Source organism: Oculina patagonica, chromosome 3, assembly GCF_052425735.1.
Source record: "Oculina patagonica isolate OP01 chromosome 3, crgOcupat, whole genome shotgun sequence".
Lineage (NCBI taxonomy): Eukaryota > Metazoa > Cnidaria > Anthozoa > Scleractinia > Oculinidae > Oculina > Oculina patagonica.
Window position 1 is genome coordinate 20,464,967 of NC_135760.1, and position 19,275 is coordinate 20,484,241.

The following is a 19,275-nucleotide window of genomic DNA, read 5'->3' on the forward strand; positions in this document are numbered from 1 at the left end:
GGGCCCACAAACGGGACACTTATTTTTATTATTGCTCGGGCAAATTTAGCGTTGACAAGCCGAAAGCTTTACACCAAAAAGCTGAATAATGTAGAATACTCTGGGCGAAATTTTAAGTTCCTGCGGTTCTTCTGAGGTAAGAAATACAAGTTAACGCCAAAAGAAGTGGCCCCATACTGTACTACAAGTCTGACAAGTACACAGGAAAATGCTTAGATTGACGTCGGTGTTCAAAGTTTGGGAAAAAGCAGCGCGTGGTCGATTCATTTAACCGGATTTGTACACTACAAACCTTTCTCTGTTATTTTACTTAGTTTGAAGTATTTGGATCCGTATAAAGCTTTACGAATTTTGAGGGAAATTCTTTGCTGTTTCCAAAAACAACGACAGTCGTGAATATCAAAGTTTTGTATCTGAAATGTTAAGCGAAACTGTAAAAATACCTCAGTTAACATGCCACAATTGATTGGTTGTTTCTTCCCAGAAGTTTTTCCGTTTGACATGCGTCAAATAGTAACAACGTGCTTTTTAGAAATAAATCACTTTGTGCACAAATCGAAATTTTCCCCAGACGTTATCACATATTATGTCTCGTTAGACTCTGGTTATTTAATCAAAAGCATTTCTTGGGTATGAGTTTGATCTGAAGAATTTTTCAAAGGATACAGCTAAACCCTTATCACACCAGGTGATAGCTTCTTCAAACCAATTCAGCTCAACACAGGCACTTGCTCCTGAGGACACAAAAGTACAAATTCACATGGGAGCTAGTGGACATGTCAACACAGTGGAAAAATCGTCAAGGATCCAAAGGAAAAGAAAATATTTATTGCCGACACTAATGGACTACAACATTGCTGCAACAAAGGAGTGTTCCATGTATGTCGAGTCGGTACCAGCAACTGACACTTGCCCACATGCGGAAAATGAGAGAAACAGACGGACATACTACAGCTAGGTTATCATGGGAGTACATATTTTTTCTGTTTTCATCCTCCGCTCACTGTCAATTCTCCGATGTTCTCAAAATGGCATTTCGAACTACAATATACACCAAAAAATCGATTTAAATTTTCTGTCGGTCACCGATTGGATAAAATTCTGCTCCCATAACATGAACTCCATACAAGTTTTTGAAATCTTCTGCAATTGAGAAAATTAAATGCATCACGTCACCTAGTCCAGCCAAAAAGGAGAACGGATGTCTCCTATACTCGATTTCCGAAACTCCGGCTAGACGGTATGTTACAAAGAATAACCCACTCAATCGCCCTTTAAAACTGTGTGTGAGGTCAGTTCGTTGAACGTAGGATAGCAAAAACTTACCTCTAACAATCGCTTTGAGGAAAATTGGCTGCAGTCGAGTGGCAGCTTTTGCATCATTCAGTGAATCAACATACTTTCCTGTCAAAGAAATCAACGCACTCCTTCAACTCTGTAAGCTTATAGAAGGATAAAGCCAAGACTGATCGTAATTAAAATTTATGAAGGCTATAGTCGAAACGTCTTCCGATCTTCCTCGGAATTCTTCTGTGGTTTTATTTAATGTAGGTATGAAATATGTTTGGAAAACGACAGCACTGGAGGAACTGCATAACTCTGTACATTGAAGAAGAAATACATTCCTACCCAATTTGAAATTTGCTATCGCCCTGTTGCTGTACAGCGTGGCATTCATTCCTTGATCTTTGCAGTTCACTTCTAATCCTTCAGTGTAGAAATGAATGGCATTGACAAAATCTCTTTTTCGGTATTCCTCATTTCCTTGATTCTTGTACACCTCAGTTATTGCTAAAACGAAACCAATTATAGGATTGTTACTGGTGTAGTCCAACGACACTACTCGTTCTTAAGTTTATACTTTTCCTATCTTTACTTAAATGATCACTCTCTCAGCTGAAAACATTCTACAAAATTGGAAGATTCTTTTTCTGTTATAAGTCAGTAGTAATATAGCACACTCCGTTTTACATCAGAAAGAGAGATCACTCGTCTTTATAGCCTTGAAACAATGGACATGAAACAATCCTTTCTGAGAAAGGAGTATCATTTTATCAACGGATCACAGTGGTCAGTTCCACTCACCTCTTAAGGTGTCGTCATCAAAATCCAGTGTTTCTTCAGCAGGTGGTGTGACGTAATTTTCAATTGCACCTTTGATTGGACTCCTCGCCATGGATGTTGGAAGTTTTCAGTGTGAAGGTTTACTGATTGTTGAAACACCTTATAGTTTGAGTCAAAATATTTAAAAACAAAATTTCCATATAAGGCAGTGGCCGTATAATATTGCGCAGCAGATAATTGATCACAGGTTATCCCTACACAAAAGTTACAAATGGCGAACACCAAGGGGATATGTCAAGAATGGTTGTTAAAATAATTGAATTTCCAATAAGATCTACAGAATCTCTCTCTGTTTTCTAATTAAAATCCTTGGTGTTTTGTTTTGGCTGCGTTCAGTTTGATGGGACTCCCGCGCTGAGTTTACACTTAGACGCATTTAATTAATGCAGAACTGCTCTAGGTAATTTCCCCTAAATATACAGCGCTAAAATCTTTCACTTTCCTCAGTGTTACTCATTTTGATAATCATTATATGTTATCAACTAACTCAGGGAGGTTTGACGTGAAAAAGACGGATTTATTCAACTAAACGTATTTTCAAAACTTGAAATACTCAGTATTAAGACAAGTGAAGTGACCGCGCATACAAATACGTACCGCTAATAACGAAAACTGTCTTCAGTTGAAGTTTGTTTCACTCTTGCCTTGGCACATCAGTCTCATATTGATCTCTGTAAGACATTTGAGGAAATTTTACTCTTTAAATTTTAAAGGGTTGTGAAACACTCGCAATGGTCAGTTTCTGTGCATGAGAAAAATTCGCCAGCAGGTGGAAACTGGTTTTAAGTTCGCAACTGTTTTATTAGAAATAGAATATTCATAAGGGAAATCCCCTCACCCCCCCCCCCCCCCCCGATGATGATTGTTGTATTCGAATTAGAATATTCATAAGGGAAACCCCCCGATTCTAAGAAAACTTCAACTTCTCTAAATAATTCAAACATTCAGGCGCGTTTCAAATACAAATATGGTGTTTGTAAAAACGCGCGATAAATTGCAGACAGTGTGCTTGCATTAATTGAACGACTTTAAATTACGTTTTCGTGTGACAATGTAGAATGATTTTCATCAGTTTCTATACGAAAGATTCACCTGCTAAAGGAAAGTGATCTAAAATGCGCGAGTGTCACATTATTGTTGTTAGAATATTCATTAGGGGAACTCCTTGATTCTTAGAACAGCTCTGAATTATTTAACGGGGTTAGCTAATATTCCGAAAATTCCCCCAAGCGAAAAGAGGTTGTGAGTAGAAAAAACAAAACAAAACACAACATGTACTTTATACCAGTTGCTAAAAAAAGATATTCCAAGCAGCCATATTTTAGCGTAAAAATCACCGTATACTCTAGTAATCTCCTTCGCCGACCCTAATTACTTTCAGTTTCGATTAACTCACACTTAACAAAAACGTTTAGACACGTTTCAAATATGGTATCCTTACACCAAGTTAACGACTTCATTTTACGTGTAATGTCTTCGATTATTCCTGTAAATTAGACGCTGTGGCAATGTGCACAGCAGTCGAAAATTCTTCCAAATTTTCGACGAAAATTCTCATTCAAACCTCTTGAGAGTGTTTCATTATTGTTTAGAAATGCTCAGCAACTCAATATTATTTTCGACTTGTAGTTGAATTTTCCGAGCCTAAGCGGACCAAAAAATCTTTATATTTAAAATTTAACAGACCTAAATCGAAAAGTCTTTCAGAATTTCCATAGAAGAGTTTTCAAACTTTCTATTAAAATGCCAAGCAATTCTGTTAGTTTTGTAGCTGATAACACAGCTACATGTAAAACAGTTGCTAAGAAAACCAATCTCTATGCTTCCGACATTCTATCCGCAAAATTTCGCTTCTGAATCACTTACGGGAACGGTCTCAGGTTGACAATTAAAATGACCGGCAGACGGCTCTGGTTTCGGAGAATTTTTAAGCCCAGTTTCAGATAAAGCCAGCTAGAATATTAATAGTATTTAATCATACGAAACAGCTTCGAATTACTTGCAGCCTCGATATGTAGTAACATGCCCTAGGTATCTCAAAATATGACTCTCTTAAACCAGCGTTTAGTGCCGAACGTTAGTTTACTTGACACTGTTCATAGGGATTGTGTTTGGTCAAGCCTAGAACTGACTTTGTTAACTACAAAACCAAAATAATTTTTTTAACCACTTGGCATTTCCAAACAAAGAAAAATTACCGTCAGGAAGGTTTGAATGAGACTTTCTAACAAAACCTTTGAAAAGATCTGACAACCAGGCATTATATTCGGAACATTTAAAACTGTAAAGATTTGATTACCTTTATGACGAATTCAAACTGTTGCGTCTCACTCGACTGAACTGTTTTAGCACAGATAACAGTTTAAGTTTTCCAGACGCTAACAAACCATATTTATCACCCGAAGCATTTTTTTCCTTCTCATGCATTGGTCGAAACAACTTGCAAACAATTTGCTTAAAATAATAGACTGTTGTCAAACCGTAATTTTGCTGCAAATAATAATTACTTGCTCATGCGTAGTAGTGTCCAATTCCGCGAAAAAAATGCCAGCTGTTTTTCCAGAGTTGTTGGAGAGTGATTTGAAATTTTTTACTAGGCGTAGACCAAGCTCAGTGACCTAACAATAAAACAATTCTTGAACTCTGATATCGCAAAATATCATTGATTTGGCTTAGTCCAGCTTCGGCAAATAATCGATCATTCCCGCCAATGACAAGTAGCGATATTTTGCTGATCCCCGTCAAAAATGGATACACAAATAAATAAAATATAATACTAAATGCTCGAGGTTTTTCTACTAACTTCTCGTAGTTTAGCGACAAACAGTACTGACATATTTATAAACTGATTACAGAACTATGAATATCCCGACAATTATGTAATTACTGTAATCTGTTTCGATTTTAATTTGAAGGATAAATTCTGTTGTATGTCGGTATTAGTAGACTCACTCAAAGAAATGTATTTGAAATAGACTCGTCCCGAGCCTCTGCGAAAAGTAAACCAATAGTTATCCTGTAAGGTACGTGTATATATTGTTGTCCTCCAAAATGGGGATGGGTATTAACTCTCAGGGAGGGAGATGCTTATTTTTTAGATTTAAATATATACAAAAATGAAAAAGTAAATCTTAAAATTTTAAAAATCGACGACAGAAAGTGAACGGAAAGTAATGAACGACTACAAATGCCGAATGGGACACAAGAGGCACCTCTGTAAACTTCCTTTTGTAGCTGCAAGAATGCAAATTTTGTAAGTATTCTTATTGCCATGGCTTTTCTAAGTTTGGCAAGTAATATCCCGGTTTCAGTAGAAAACTGGTTTAAGGTGGCTCGATATAGTTTTTTCTGGGCCATACCTACAATTTGCAATTGGCCTTTAAACGATCTTCCCTGACTCGGATCGATATGAAAATTACACCATATATTGGTTTTAGATTGAAATTTGATTTAATATACTTTTTAAGGTAATCGATATTTCTATGGCAACGGTAAACAAAAAAACGCCAAATGAGTAAATCCTGATTTTTGCGTGAATCAGATTTACCGCTAAAAAACTAATATCAGCATCTTAAACTATGATGTACTGCAAATAAAATATTCAAGAATTAATAGATTCTGTATGTTTGATTTCGAATAAATCGCAAAAATGTTTCAAATCGTAGTTTTTGCACAGCGATAATAAATGAGCCGAGACACAAACACTACCTATAAGAAGTAATCTCAAAAAACGGCAAAATGTGTATTAAACTTATCTTTCGACGTCGTGAAAGTTTTGTTGAGTTTCCACCGCGCAATGCCTAGAATTTGTTTTTTTCTTGCGACCACTCGTATTGTAATTTTTAAGTAATTTTCGGTTTTAAGCGTTTTTTGAAAAATCTATAAAACGGCTCGATAGATTTTCTTTAGACTTTCAGCACGCGTACTTGATTATGTAAACTATTTAGCCGCAAAGTTTTATATATTATCATTGATTCACTGGAACGTTTTCAAATTAAACGATAAAGGAGGCCTTCGAATGGACGAAAAACTTGCGTTACAATTCACGGTTTATAAAATCGTGTTAAAATATTCAAATTAATGTGCACTACATTCCTTTGTGAGAAATACAAAAAGCTCCACCACGGGTAACAAAGCACAGAATGCAGTGCACATTAATTTGAATATTTTAGCATGATTATATAAACCGTGAATTGTAACGCAAGATTTTCGTCGATTCGAAGGCCTCCTTTATCGGTTAATTTGAAAACGTTCCAGTGAATCAATGATAATAAAACTTTGCGATAAAATAGTTTACATAATCAAGTACGCGTGCTGAAAGTCTAAAGAAAATCTATCGAGCCGTTATATAGATTTTTCAAAAGACGCTTAAAACTATAAACTTATTTAAAAATAACAATACGAGTGGTCGCAAGAAAAAAACAAATTCTCGGCATTGCGCTGTGGAAACTCAACAAAACTTTCACGACGTTGAAAGATAAGTTAAATACACATTTTGCCGTTTTTTGAGATTACTTCGTCTACGCAGTGTTTGTGTATCGGCTCATTTATTATCGCTGTGCAAAAACTACGATTTGAAACATTTTTGCGATTTATTCGAAATCAAACATACAGAATCTTTTAATTCTTGAATATACATCATAGTTTAAGATGCTGATATTAGTTTTTAAGCGGCAAATCTGATTCACGCAAAAATCAGGCTTTACTGATTTGGCGGTTTTCTGTTTATCGTTGCCATGGAAATATCGATTACCTTAAAATATATATTTAAGTAAACTTCAATCTAAAACCAATATGTGGTATAATTTTCATATCGATCCGAGTCAGGGAAGATCGTTTAAAGGCCAATTGCAAATTGTAGGTATGGCCCAGAAAAACTATATCGAGCCACCTTAAATGCGCGAGTGTTGAATAAGAGATAACAATATATTCATGAGGGGAACCCCCTCACTCTAAGAAAACTAAATGTGAAACATTTCTCTCTGAATAATTCAAATTACTTTCAGTCTCGAGAACATAAACATTTGGGAGCGTTTCAAATACGGTGTCCTTGCAGGCAGTGTATTTGGGCAAATTCAAAGAGTTTTCATAAAATTGCTGTGTTATGCTCGAGCTAATTTCTATGCAAAACATGGATTTTTAACCAAGTTTGACCGCATTCGAAACAACGTGCCACGTAACCAAATCTTTGCCGAATCATGCGTGCCCAATGATATTATAAGCAAAAAGCGACGGATTTCACTTGTACGCTGTTGATACCGTGCTGAATTCAACTACTAATGCTATATATTGGCCTTAAAATCGAATTTTATCAAACACACATTAACAAGAACATTTTGCAGTTTACTCCAATAATTCATATTTGGTCCTATTTTATTCGAGAACCAATTCATTTCTTCAATTTTTAACATAAGTAAACGCTGCATTTAAAGTCACATGCGGTATAAGTGGATAAAGAATATTTTAAGATTAAACTCAGCAATGTTGAACTATACAAGATCTAGAGCAAAAACAAGCTATAAGCGGCGCCAAAACATTAAACTTTAAGAGTACACGAATCAGAGAGACAAAGCCTTCCAAAGCAAAATAGGTAAAAATATAATAATACGTACCACTGGTAACGAAGGAAATCGCTACTAAACCTTTTCTCCAGGCACCTTAATCTCATTGAGACGATTGCTGAGTATATTTTTCACTCATTTGAAGGAAAGGGAATAAAATGACTTGCAAAACTTTGGATGCAACAGATCCATAAGCTTGATTTTCAGACTTATCGCGAGACAGCTGTCACTTTGAAACGTTTGAAATGAACTTGGAATATTCAAGCAAATTTATATGTAATATAAATGCCAATTTACATGTAATATAAATTAAAGTTAATGTGACAACCATGAAAGGAGTTCAGAGAAGTCATAAGATCACTCTTTTCAAATACGCAGATCTGTCACGCAATATGCTGCAAGACTATCACTCTTGCGTTACATTCAAAGGTCAAACTCACTTCTGAGTGTGATGCGCTATTCGGGCTGGCCAATCACATCGCCCCTTTTCTATTATGTCAATCAAGGCCATGCGGTTTTATCTAGACTTGAGTAGTTTTACTTCAAAATCTCTGAGCTCCCTAACTAAAAGAGTTTTCACAATAATTATTATTGCTGTGATATCCTTCGATTGTTTTTCGCTTCAACATCGCTCCATCAGTACTTTATGAGTTATCCTGGTATCTGCCCACGAACTACGTTCCGGTTTTACACATTTTATTCTGTCGTTCGAAGATAAATGTGCGGACGATCTGTCGAAGGCCTCGCACTACTGAACAGGTATTCGGCCCAGCAACTCAGGAACTTGATATGCACACACAGAACAGATTACCTCTACCGGAATATGGCCACTCTACCGACTCGGCTTCAAGGTCCTGTGGTCTCCGAACCGCGGCTAAACCCGATCGACACTACAGCAAAAAGCATGAACCTCACAAAAACATTATTTGTATGGTGGAGACAACATGCCTTCGTTTGCCCGAGATTATGTAAGCTTAATGTGAATGAACGACTTATAAAGAACAAGACGATTTCTTCAACTAGAATATACTATTCTCTTGTCAAGCCGGAGAACAGTCAACAAGGGTCAAGGCCGTCGTGAATGTCTTTCAAGCCTCGTCTAGCGCGCCGCCTTCTCTCCCGCCGAAAGTGGTCAGTAAAAAAATTGGACAAGCAATCCGGATTTCCCTAGGGTGCATCTTGGCCAAGTGGAATCCAGGAGCTTGCTAAAAGCTAAGTATAAATATTTATAAGCTGATTCTATTTTGCGATATATTAGACCGGCGTTAAATGAGATTTCAATATGAAAACAAACGAAACTTAGAGCAATTTGCAGGCTGCCGTTTCCACCAGCCGTCGAAAAGCCTAAAGGGCTGGAAATTACAAGATACCGGTGGAATTCGCTATTGTTATCTTCTGTAATGTTCGAAGTCATGTCTTAATACCTGAGTAGACGAGACCCTTTATAATTTGGCTGCTCAAAGTTGAGGAAGAGCGACATAAACTTAGCTTTGCTGGAGGCTAGGGTGGTGAATTCTCGTCCCTTGTCACTAAAGTAAAAATAGGACAAATAACAACTCAAAGCAACGAAAGTTCTCAGCTTATAGAATACTTTATGAAGATTCTAAAAATGTAAACAGTTTTTACATTTAATGCAAGAAATTTGAGGTATTTAAAGGTGCCATTGTCACTGCCATTTTAACAAAAAATGTGTTATAACTCAAGGGGAAATTGAACAATAATATTATTGTAGCAAGAATTTGATCCAAGACATACAGGGGCGTACCTGCCTTTACTACCACTAAAATTGCCTAGGAACGGCCCTGACATAAAATACAATAACAGGACTTTCTACGGGAGTATGTCACAAGAAATACAAAAGTGAGGATTCTAGGATCAAAACATAAAATTTTGCTTTGTAGTGAATACATTACTTTGTTCATGCAGAAGCATTGAACCATTTCAAGCCTGCCAAGTTTAGTGGCACAAGGATAAATCCAACAGGAGCTACTCTATCTACAATGAATGCATGTCTGTGTAGCAAGTGTCTTAATTGTTCAAATACGCCTTATTTTTCGCACCTTCTACCCTGATTGATTCTTGTGTGAGTTCTGCCTTCCTGCCATGTTTCTTAGGTCAGCAATGTATAATTCTAGTGGTGAATAACAAACTTTTGCTCTGTATAAGGTCTTTTATTCCCGTTTTTCCCAGCACTCATTGAATTTGTGCTGTATCATTCAAAGGGAAACCATGAATAGGGCAATAACAGTCTTGAATTTATATATCTACTCCTTTACGTGTATGAAATGGCTAGGTCACACCTTACGGATGCCTTCCTGTACCATCAAAAGGCAAGCTTTGACCTGAAATCCTCAAGGGAGTCAAAAGAGAGGTCGACTATTAAACACCTGGAGACGTTCGCTAAAAGCAGAGATCGAGTCCATGGGCAAGAGTTGGTACCAGCTAGAGAAGGATGCACAGGACAGGATGCTATGACGAGAGACTGTTGATAGTCTATACTCCTGAAAAGGAGTCGAGTGAAGGGCTATTACTACTTATTTACATGTCAACTTAAACCTATTTTATATTTTCGTGCTGTTCGTCTATGGGGAATACACTTCGTGTATTTGTGGGGATGAAGTGCTCTGTACCATTCGCCCTTTTGCCCCATAGCCTCACAGGGTCAGCTTTCCCCTTATAGTGGGGCCCCGCAGTGTTGCTGTTGTTGGTTGTTGTGATTGTTCCCAAGGGTCCTAGAGATTAGGACCCCAGTTTCTTGGGAACCAGGGCATGTGGTTGTGTTTGTTCCCAAGGGTCCTAGAGATTAGGACCCCAGTTTCTTGGGAACGTTCCCAAGGGTCCTAGAGATTAGGACCCCAGTTTCTTGGGAACCAGGGCATGTGGTTGTGTTTGTTCCCAAGGGTCCTAGAGATTAGGACCCCAGTTTCTTGGGAACTAGGGCTTCCTGAAAGGAAGGAGAGGATTCCAGTCTCTCCTTGCCAACCAACTAACCTGTGATACATGTACCCTGCATGATTTCTTTTGATGATTCTGATTGGCAACTCGAGCACTTCATCCCTTACCCCTTTTCTCCCACTGAACTTGTTGTCTTGTTTTGACTTCATGGGTTGGGAACATTAATAAGGGGAATCCCCTGTTTCTGAGAAAGTTGATTGTCCTCGTGATCAATTGTAATGCATATGACACGGAATCAGGCAATGAATTAGGCAATTGAAAGCGTCTGTTTGAAGTGATAGAGCAAAAGTGTCGTTTGCTAAAAGAACATGTCAGTTGAATAATATTCAACTGACATGTTAAGTTTTCCCTTTGTTGTCTTGTTGAGTCATAATCTCATTCGTATGGACGGGCATGTGTCACACTCGAAACGGAAAGTGCTTCACATGCTTTATACATAACAGTGCTTATACATTTCTCGAAACTGAAAGTGCTTGGCGACAGAATGTACCGTATAACAGATAGCACGCGCAGGGCCGTAACTAGCAAGAGGCAAGACGAGGCACTTGCCTCGTCTAGAATTACACTAAAAGTTAAAAATAGAAACCGTTTATTTGCGAAATTAATTTACAGTTGAACAAGATTGACTTTCCAAAGAAATACCTTGTAAAAATGCTGAAAATCGCGTTTTTTGCATCTAGACTTTAAAGTTTGGGTTCGCGCCATCGGCGATCGCCAATTTTGCCTCGTGTATGCCAAAAGTCTGGTTACGGCCCTGACGCGTGTAAATAAAACAGAAAATTTCATCCTTAAAATTGATCATTCTCTTTTCAATGCAGGCACGGTACTCTTGCCTTACCAGGTCCATACAAGATCCTTTAAAATCAATATGCGGGCGAGCATGATCAATTAACTGACATAGGGTCGTCACGCAATGCGTGAAAATTGTGAAAACTGACCTCCGTCGCCCGTCTGAAATTTTATAACGCCATCCAAGTATTTTGGACAGACCCATTCGACAAAAACTTGGAAACCTAAATTTCTAGTGATATGGGTATCCCCTTCTAATATGTCAGTTATTGGTATCCTTAGCTACAGAATCGACCGAAGGTAAAAAGTAAAAGCTATTAAGACACATGGACGAAAAGTATTGAAACAAGAAACGCTTAGCTAAAAAGCTAGTTTACAGACCTGTACGTGCCACGAAAATAATAAAAACAAAAATAAAAAATAAAGTAAGAAAAATCCTTTATGTATACAGATACAGTACCTCAGGAGTGAATACAAGTGGATAGTGTATGATTATTACACCTTTACCTTAATGGTGTAGTTTATGTGCAAAAATTTCTCACTTTATTTCTGATTGGTCACAAGCCTGATGCCCACCTTTCATTTCGTATTTTTTTTATAAACATCACAATACTCAGCAAGTTCATTTGTCTCAGTTACAAACATGTAGACGATGTTGTCACATTCTTGACAAAATGACGGTAGTGCCATATATTTCTACTTACCACATAAACTTGTCCAACACACAGACCAGTGCATTTTCCCAAGCCATTAAGGATGGAGGTGTCATACTCAGTGAACCCAAGAAAGTTATACCACCAGAAACATTTCATATAGGTATGAGGTTCTGGGGCTAATGTACCATATGAATGTGCGGTATTTCTTCATAGTGGCACACATGCCAGCCATGGTGGGGGTGGCGGGAGGGTCTGGTTGCATGTTCCCACAGGCATTTGTGAAATCGATTCTACTTGAAAACATGACTTCAAGACTTCTATAGGTTTTAAGCAATTTTTAAACTGTTTTTAAGTCATTTTAAGTTTACACAATATTGCTTGGCAAATAGTCATGATGGCAAATGGAACTGGGTTAAAAATATGCAAATCTTTAAATAACAGTGACATTTTCTATAGAGGTGTTAGCAGTTGCATAAGCTACCAATTTTTATTTGAAAATAAAGTTTCAATGTAACAATTAGGCTAATTTACGTGTATGAGAATCAAAATCCTGCAAATCTTCTTTGCTTCAAGACCCTTTTAAGATGGAGCTCAATTGAATGGGCTTTGAAGGTCAGAGTACCCTGGGTGCCAGAGGGTTTTTTTCTTTGCAGAAAAGACACTATTTGTGAGCGGCGTTTGATCGTGGCTTCGCCACTCTATCAACGATCGCGGCTTCCCCGCTCTTTGTCGCCGCAAAAAAATACCCTCTGGCATCCAGGGTAAGGTCAGAGGGGCACAAAACGTACTGTTTTCCATGGGATCAGTCATTGGGATGCCTCTCAAGTTCTTCTCACTTTAATTGAAAGCCATTCTAATTGATGGGATGCGCACACACATTTACATACCGTATTTACTCGAATAAGGGCCGCCCCCGAATAAGCGCCGCCCTCGAATAAGCGCCGCATCTGGGACAATAAAGTTAATAAGCGCCGCCCCCGAATAAGCGCCGCAGTCCCGATGCGGCGCTTATTTGAGAAATTCCGTTTAACTAAAAACAGCACTACATAGCAACTCTAAAACAAACTTGAAGATTTCTTTTCATCAAAAGCGATGTTTTGTAGTTCGAAGTAATTGTTTTACCGCTCGCACATTAGTTTTTCTATCAAACATTCTTACAAAACGCAGTTCTGTAAATGTGTGAAGGCCGCGAACTTTGCCAGAACAGCTAGCGCCTCTTCTCTCTTCAGCAAGAGACGAATACTGACAATCAAAAGATGCTATTTTCGATAACTACAAAATATAAGATTCTTTATGGCGTCCAAATTTTAAATAAGCGCCGCCCTCAAATAAGCGCCGCCCTCGATTAAGCGCCGCACTTGAGGCGCGAAAAATTTAATAAGCGCCGCGGCGCTTATTCGAGTAAATACGGTATACACAAAAATTCATAGATGTACCACTTGATCACAGCATGTTCAATGTTCAGGCATTTACCTCAGGAGTTGTGTTGTTTCATTTCCCTAGGAAGTTCATATCTCATGTTCTGAGGCATGGCATGCATGTGATATGTTCTTGTCCAATTACGAAAAATTTTTTAATTGCAGGGTATCACTAAAATAACTAAAAGCCTACATTCTGCCATTACTTTCACAGACGGTGCTTTTTGATTATCCACAGATTTTAGACCAAAAAACAAAAGTAAAAAGTGGAAAAGATTGCCTTATTCAAAGAGATGGAAAGCCCACTTGAAAGGAAGAAAATAATTTACTTTTTGTCTTCATTGTATTATTTTGACAGTGCAGATACTGTACGAAGCCACATTGTAACACTTGATTTTTACTTCTCATACAACAACCCAGAAGTCCAGCCAAGAGGTGTTTCTGATTTAAGAAATAACAAATAAAAAACGGCACAAAGTGGCAGGCGGATTTTACAAATTACGAGCATGACTTTTCCCTAGCTTGTATGCCTTGAGGTCCATTAATAGTTATTTATATCAGTAGCAAAATTCAAGGTTGGAAAGTCCGGAAAACCTTTTTTAGTTAAAAATGCAGCGATACATTCCATTAGTTTTACAAACAGCAGAGAAACGGCGAAAAAAAATCATTCACTTGTAAGTGCATTTAAATGACGAACGAGTGGTAAAGGTGTCCAATTAAAACAATAAGAAGTTGCAATTGGACAGCTTTAATTGGTAACTTACGCGATCGCACTCTTCTATTACGTAAAAAAAGTCGTGTGGAGAACAAACCACAAACGAAATTATTTCGTTATTGATAACAGGGGAAAGAAGGTAGTAGAGTCAAAAGGGTCGGGGCCTTGAGAAAGAACTTCGGATCAATTTAGGTTTCTGGGAAACTGCTCACCTACCCCTCCCCAAACCTAACATTTTTCCCAAAGCGATAAGTAAGGGTTAATGTTAGGTTTGGGGAGGGGTAGGTGAGCAGTTTCCCAGAAACCTAAATTGATCCAGAACTTCAATTTTCAGTCTTGCTCCACATCCTTGACCCACAGCATAGTTAGTAGTAGTTACCTTCACCTATCCTCCTTGTGCCTCGTGGCATATAGGGCCTTCACAGAGTTTTTCCACCTTTCCCGATTGGTTGCTGCGGTCCACATTTCCTCCCATGAGCTTGAACCTGCTTCTTTCCTTTCTTTCTCCACTGTTTACCCTCTGACGTCACAGGTATCAGAGTTTACCCTCTTACGTCACAGGTATCGCAATGTTACCCGCTCATGGACATTTGGCGGCAAGCAGTTTCATTGTTGGGTGTCATGCGACCATGTACTAGCCAATGCATGCAATGGCTTTCGTAGGGAAAATAAGGGGCTATATAGCAACAAAATTTGCTTGCCACCAGCATCAACGCTTAAAAGATACTGGGTAAATTGTGTCAGTGTGCGAGCATCTCAGTGGAGTACAAGAGTTACTCGCGACCTTTGTCGTTTCATCTCGACACTCGGTTCTTTTGTGATATTGTTCTACTATTTTCTCAAGATGCTCTCATGACACTAACTTACTCTGTATATTACAGAAAAGTCATGGTTTGTTTCCTCGAAGAAGAAAATCGGTATTAAAGTGAGTTGTACTTTTCGATTCGCAAATGGCGCTATTTCTGCAATTTTAAGAACTCAAGTGGTAGTAATTCTTAATGTTAGCCAGTCCCATGCTTCTGCTTCTACTATTCTATTACGTATATTATAGCCCTCGATCCAGCGCCTTCTTTGAGACCGCTAAGGCTCCAGTTACACGGGGCGGAAAAATTTTTCCACGGACAAAAACTTGCTTGTTTTCACCTTGCGTTTACACGGGACCGGCGGAGCTGAACGAAGTTTTGAACGGCTAAGTGTTCAAGTTTGGGACCTGAAAAAAGCAGGTCCCAAACTTGAACACTTAAGTGTACAGAGAACTTCAACCAAATTCTGATAGAAAAGTTGAAAGATTGTAATATCTTAAAATATTTCGTAGATGCCGATTTTCTAACGTGTTGCATCACGGGTGTAACTGAAAGGTCTTCCAAACATCTATTTAATAATATCGAAGAGAAACACCTATATTACTTGCCTGGAACGGGGTCAGTGGTTATATAGCAGCCAACATTGAAATGGATCTTTGCAGCACATTCCGACACTGGCCAAAATGATTCAAATCGTTACATTTTACGGTTTGCCTATCTAACCATCCATTGGAAGTTATCTTTCCGAAACCTTTACACCGTAAAAATCGCCCCGCCCCCACTCCCCTCTACGTTTTATACCCCTCTCCCTAGTTTAAGACCCATCTGTCTTGGCTAGCAAAAAAAGAAAAAAATATTCCCGTTATTAGCCCCACCGGATAAAAGCCATTCCTCGTCCAACTGTTTCCACATAACTTATTGAATGTCCTCAGGGGCGAAACAAGGTAAACCCGGTTGCAAGAGAACTTTCGTCGCTCCGATTTTTGCCAGATTTACTTTGGTTCGCCCAACCAACTGCCCCGGGTCTCAAAGAATGCAAAGAACATTTTACTTCAAATTAAAACAAAATTAAAGGAAATTCCAATGTTATTAGCATTTATTATTTGAAACAAAGCTTCTTTAAAAGGACTCTCGCAACTATCAGGCTCAAAAACGTACTGGTCGCAATCTATTGCTGATGTGTGTAGATGGTTAGCCTGGTATGAGGACTGAACTAGCTCACGAGAACTGGAAACATAATCAATCTTTGCTTATCTAGGAATAAAATAAGGAAACTGGAAGTCCGTAACGAGGGATTCATCACAATAAAACTATTTACATGTTAAAAGTGTAAGTTTTTGGCAACCTGTCTTCGTCGGATAAAAATGTGAAAAAATTAAAGTGAAAGAGAATTTTACAACGGTTCGGAAAAATCTTTAAAACACTGAACTTCTACGCTTGTGTTAATCTTCTGAATTTTCACTATTTTCTACTTATTTACGAGATCTACACAAATGATAAAGGTATAATATAAAAAAAAATTGGACGACAGCACCACAAAAGGTACAATTCTGTTGCTTCGAATCGTTCTGGAAATTTGAACTTAATAACACAGTCTCTTCAATTAGACTGCTTGAAAACAGTTTCTGCATGTTTTGTTTAACTAACTGGATTTTGTGTGTTTACTTAATTTATATCTCGATCATTAAACCGTAATAGAAACAAGAAAATGACAAAATTGAAGAAGTTGTTTTCTTAACTTGCTGAAATTGAATATATAAACCAATCAAAGTTAAGGCAACTTAAGCTCATGCGTGAGTTGACCTGCATCACGCAAAAATGTATCGAGAAATAATCGTTAAACTAAAAATAGACCTTCCTAAAGGTAAGCTATATCCAAATGATTAATTAAAGTAATAATGCAATCAAGTACATCCTAAGAAAGTCGTATACTACATTCATCGCCCTAAGCCCGCTAACTTGGCTACAAAGTAAAAGAACTACGACGTTTTTTAACAGCTGTTAGAGCAACAAAGATAAAACTGGGTTTGATGAACACTCAACAGTTATTCTTATGCACAAGGTACCGCTTGCATGTTTCACTGTTGTATCAGTCTAGTCCACTGTAAAGGAACTCTGGCTACCAACTGGGACGCTTGCGCTTGGTGACATCGTCATACATTCCTTTGTAAGCTGAAACAAAAACAAATTAGTACTAATCACTTTTTTAAGAATTGTAAATTTACCGATTTCTTTTCAAGCCTTTTTTGAGGGAAGGAATTTAGAAAAAATTGGGAACCTAAAGGGGGTACTTTAAATCTTAAAATTGGCTAGTACCCGATGTACAATTGTTGAGTCACGTTACTAAAAACGAATTATTATTGAGAAAATAAACAAATAACATAAATCAGAATGCCTTCTTGCTCCTTTAAAATGTGTTTTTATAGTTTTGAACGTCTCGAAATTCACACGGCTTTAATAGTGAGACAGGGTGGAAGACAGAAAACTATGAAAGCTTGCAGACGCAATTTTGGTAAGTTGCTATTTTGCATAAAAGTTTGAATCTCTTCATATAAGGAAACAACGAATATGTATGTCTGAAAATAAACAAGCAGCACAATTGTTTAGAAAATTACAGTTTATCCTAAAGGTGAACAGAACGTTTTTACTTACTCATTCCGTCTAAGAAAAGTCCAGAGTGACGTCGTCACCAATCAGTACAAAAGGCGCCCAGTATCTTACATCACTGTACTTGTCTGATTCTCTGAGATGTTTCATGGCCTGGTTCAGAGACTCGCTGGCACTTCTTCCTTCCACAAGGTGATGGTAGAAAATTTTCATAAACTCCAGCGTGGCCTCGTCATCGATCGCCCAAAGTGACACAAGAACAGAACGAGCACCAGCCCCCATGAAGGCACGTGCAATACCGACCACACCTTCAGCTTTGATCTCTCCTCGACCACTGTGGCAGCAACTTAGGACTACTAGTCGAGCTCGTAGTTTAACACCAAGCACATCTGCCATTGACAAAATATAATCTTCCTTCGTAGGGGTCGGGGATGTTCGCTCTGGGTCTGGAGTTAGTGCAATTTCGCCAGTTTCCATGCATCCATGTGCTGCAATGTGAACTAAAGCAACTGAACTGAGTCCTTTTAACACTTCGCGTTTCGTTGCATTCTTTCCAATCAGAGGCGTATTATTGAGAATCTTTCCGATCATTTCTACTTCCTTTCTTGCGAACGGAAGAGGATCAAGGAATTTTTCACCCTTGCAGTTGGTAACTTCTTCTACCCATGGATCTCCCACAAGTAACGCACCACTTCTACTGTGGTAGTCGTCTGGGCAGTCTGCAATCAGCTTCAAGCTCGTCAACGAAGGGATCAATCGGATTCTAAATGTGTCGCACAGGTATTTGGAATCCGCGTCCACCAATGCAGCATACGGAGCTAGCCACAGTGGTCCATCTGGGACAATGATAAGCTCATTACCTTGAACCAGCTCGGCAATCGGCTGAATCACAAGGTTATACAAGGTGCTCAAAGAACTCTCTTGAAGGACGAAAGGTTGAGAGTTTTCCTCATCGGACTTTGCATCCGCTTTGTAACGATTTTCTCTTAAAAAAAACAAAGAACGATTCTCGCATATAACCTCAGAACGAACGCCAATTTGTTTGTAGGTATTATGTATTAAGGACTGAAGAAAGGGAGTGGTATCATCTAGCAGAGAACGGGCCTCGCCAATTTTTATCGGTCCAAAATGAACAGGTTCGTCTTTTGAGAAAACCCAGAGATACACCTCACACGTAACACTGTCAAATGCCTGAAAAACTGTATTTGATGGAATAGAGCGTTGCAGTTGAAGATGTTGCACTACTTCTTCCTGTGCAACAGTCTGACTTTCTCTTATGCCAAATTGGGATAACATAAGATCAGAAAGAGCTTGAGCTCGTCCTTTCTCGGCAGCAAACAAAGCGTCAACCATCTTGCCTTGTAAAGTAAGAAAAATCCTTTATGTATACAGATACAGTACCTCAGGAGTGAATACAAGTGGATAGTGTATGATTATTACACCTTTACCTTAATGGTGTAGTTTATGTGCAAAAATTTCTCACTTTATTTCTGATTGGTCACAAGCCTGATGCCCACCTTTCATTTCGTATTTTTTTTATAAACATCGCAATACTCAGCAAGTTCATTTGTCTCAGTTACAAACATGTAGACGATGTTGTCACATTCTTGACAAAATGACGGTAGTGCCATATATTTCTACTTACCA

General features: G+C 38.3%; 4 protein-coding genes across 4 annotated transcripts in view; all 4 read right to left on the minus strand.

Moving 5' to 3' along the window:
- The window catches only part of LOC144645890 (tetratricopeptide repeat protein 4-like), a 5,784-nt gene extending 1,331 nt beyond the window's left edge, over window positions 1-4,453 (minus strand). The window contains exons 1-6 of the mRNA XM_078505416.1: window positions 4,424-4,453; window positions 2,722-2,795; window positions 2,086-2,223; window positions 1,630-1,791; window positions 1,327-1,404; window positions 667-734 (exon numbers count right to left, since the gene is read on the minus strand). Coding sequence (XP_078361542.1) covers window positions 667-734; window positions 1,327-1,404; window positions 1,630-1,791; window positions 2,086-2,176 — 399 coding nt within the window. The 5' untranslated portion in view covers window positions 2,177-2,223; window positions 2,722-2,795; window positions 4,424-4,453. The remainder of the gene's footprint in view (window positions 1-666; window positions 735-1,326; window positions 1,405-1,629; window positions 1,792-2,085; window positions 2,224-2,721; window positions 2,796-4,423) is intronic.
- The window catches only part of LOC144645260 (uncharacterized), a 114,874-nt gene that overhangs the window by 57,150 nt on the left and 38,449 nt on the right, over window positions 1-19,275 (minus strand). The window lies entirely within an intron of this gene.
- LOC144645263 (uncharacterized) overlaps window positions 16,184-19,275 on the minus strand; it is a 159,928-nt gene continuing 156,836 nt past the window's right edge. The window contains exon 14 of the mRNA XM_078504756.1: window positions 16,184-17,184. The gene's annotated coding sequence lies outside the window, so the exon portion shown is untranslated. The remainder of the gene's footprint in view (window positions 17,185-19,275) is intronic.
- On the minus strand, window positions 17,053-18,981 carry LOC144645891 (tetratricopeptide repeat protein 28-like). The gene is made up of 2 exons (XM_078505417.1): window positions 17,674-18,981; window positions 17,053-17,193 (listed from the first exon to the last, which is right to left on the minus strand). Exon 1 carries the CDS (start codon window positions 18,979-18,981, stop codon window positions 17,683-17,685), a length of 1,299 nt encoding a protein of 432 aa, XP_078361543.1. The 3' UTR covers window positions 17,053-17,193; window positions 17,674-17,682.

Coding starts and splice junctions, on each gene's coding strand:
- LOC144645891 (XM_078505417.1), bottom strand. CDS start 18,981: ATGGTTGACGCTTTGTTTGCTGCCGAGAAAGGACGAGCTCAAGCTCTT.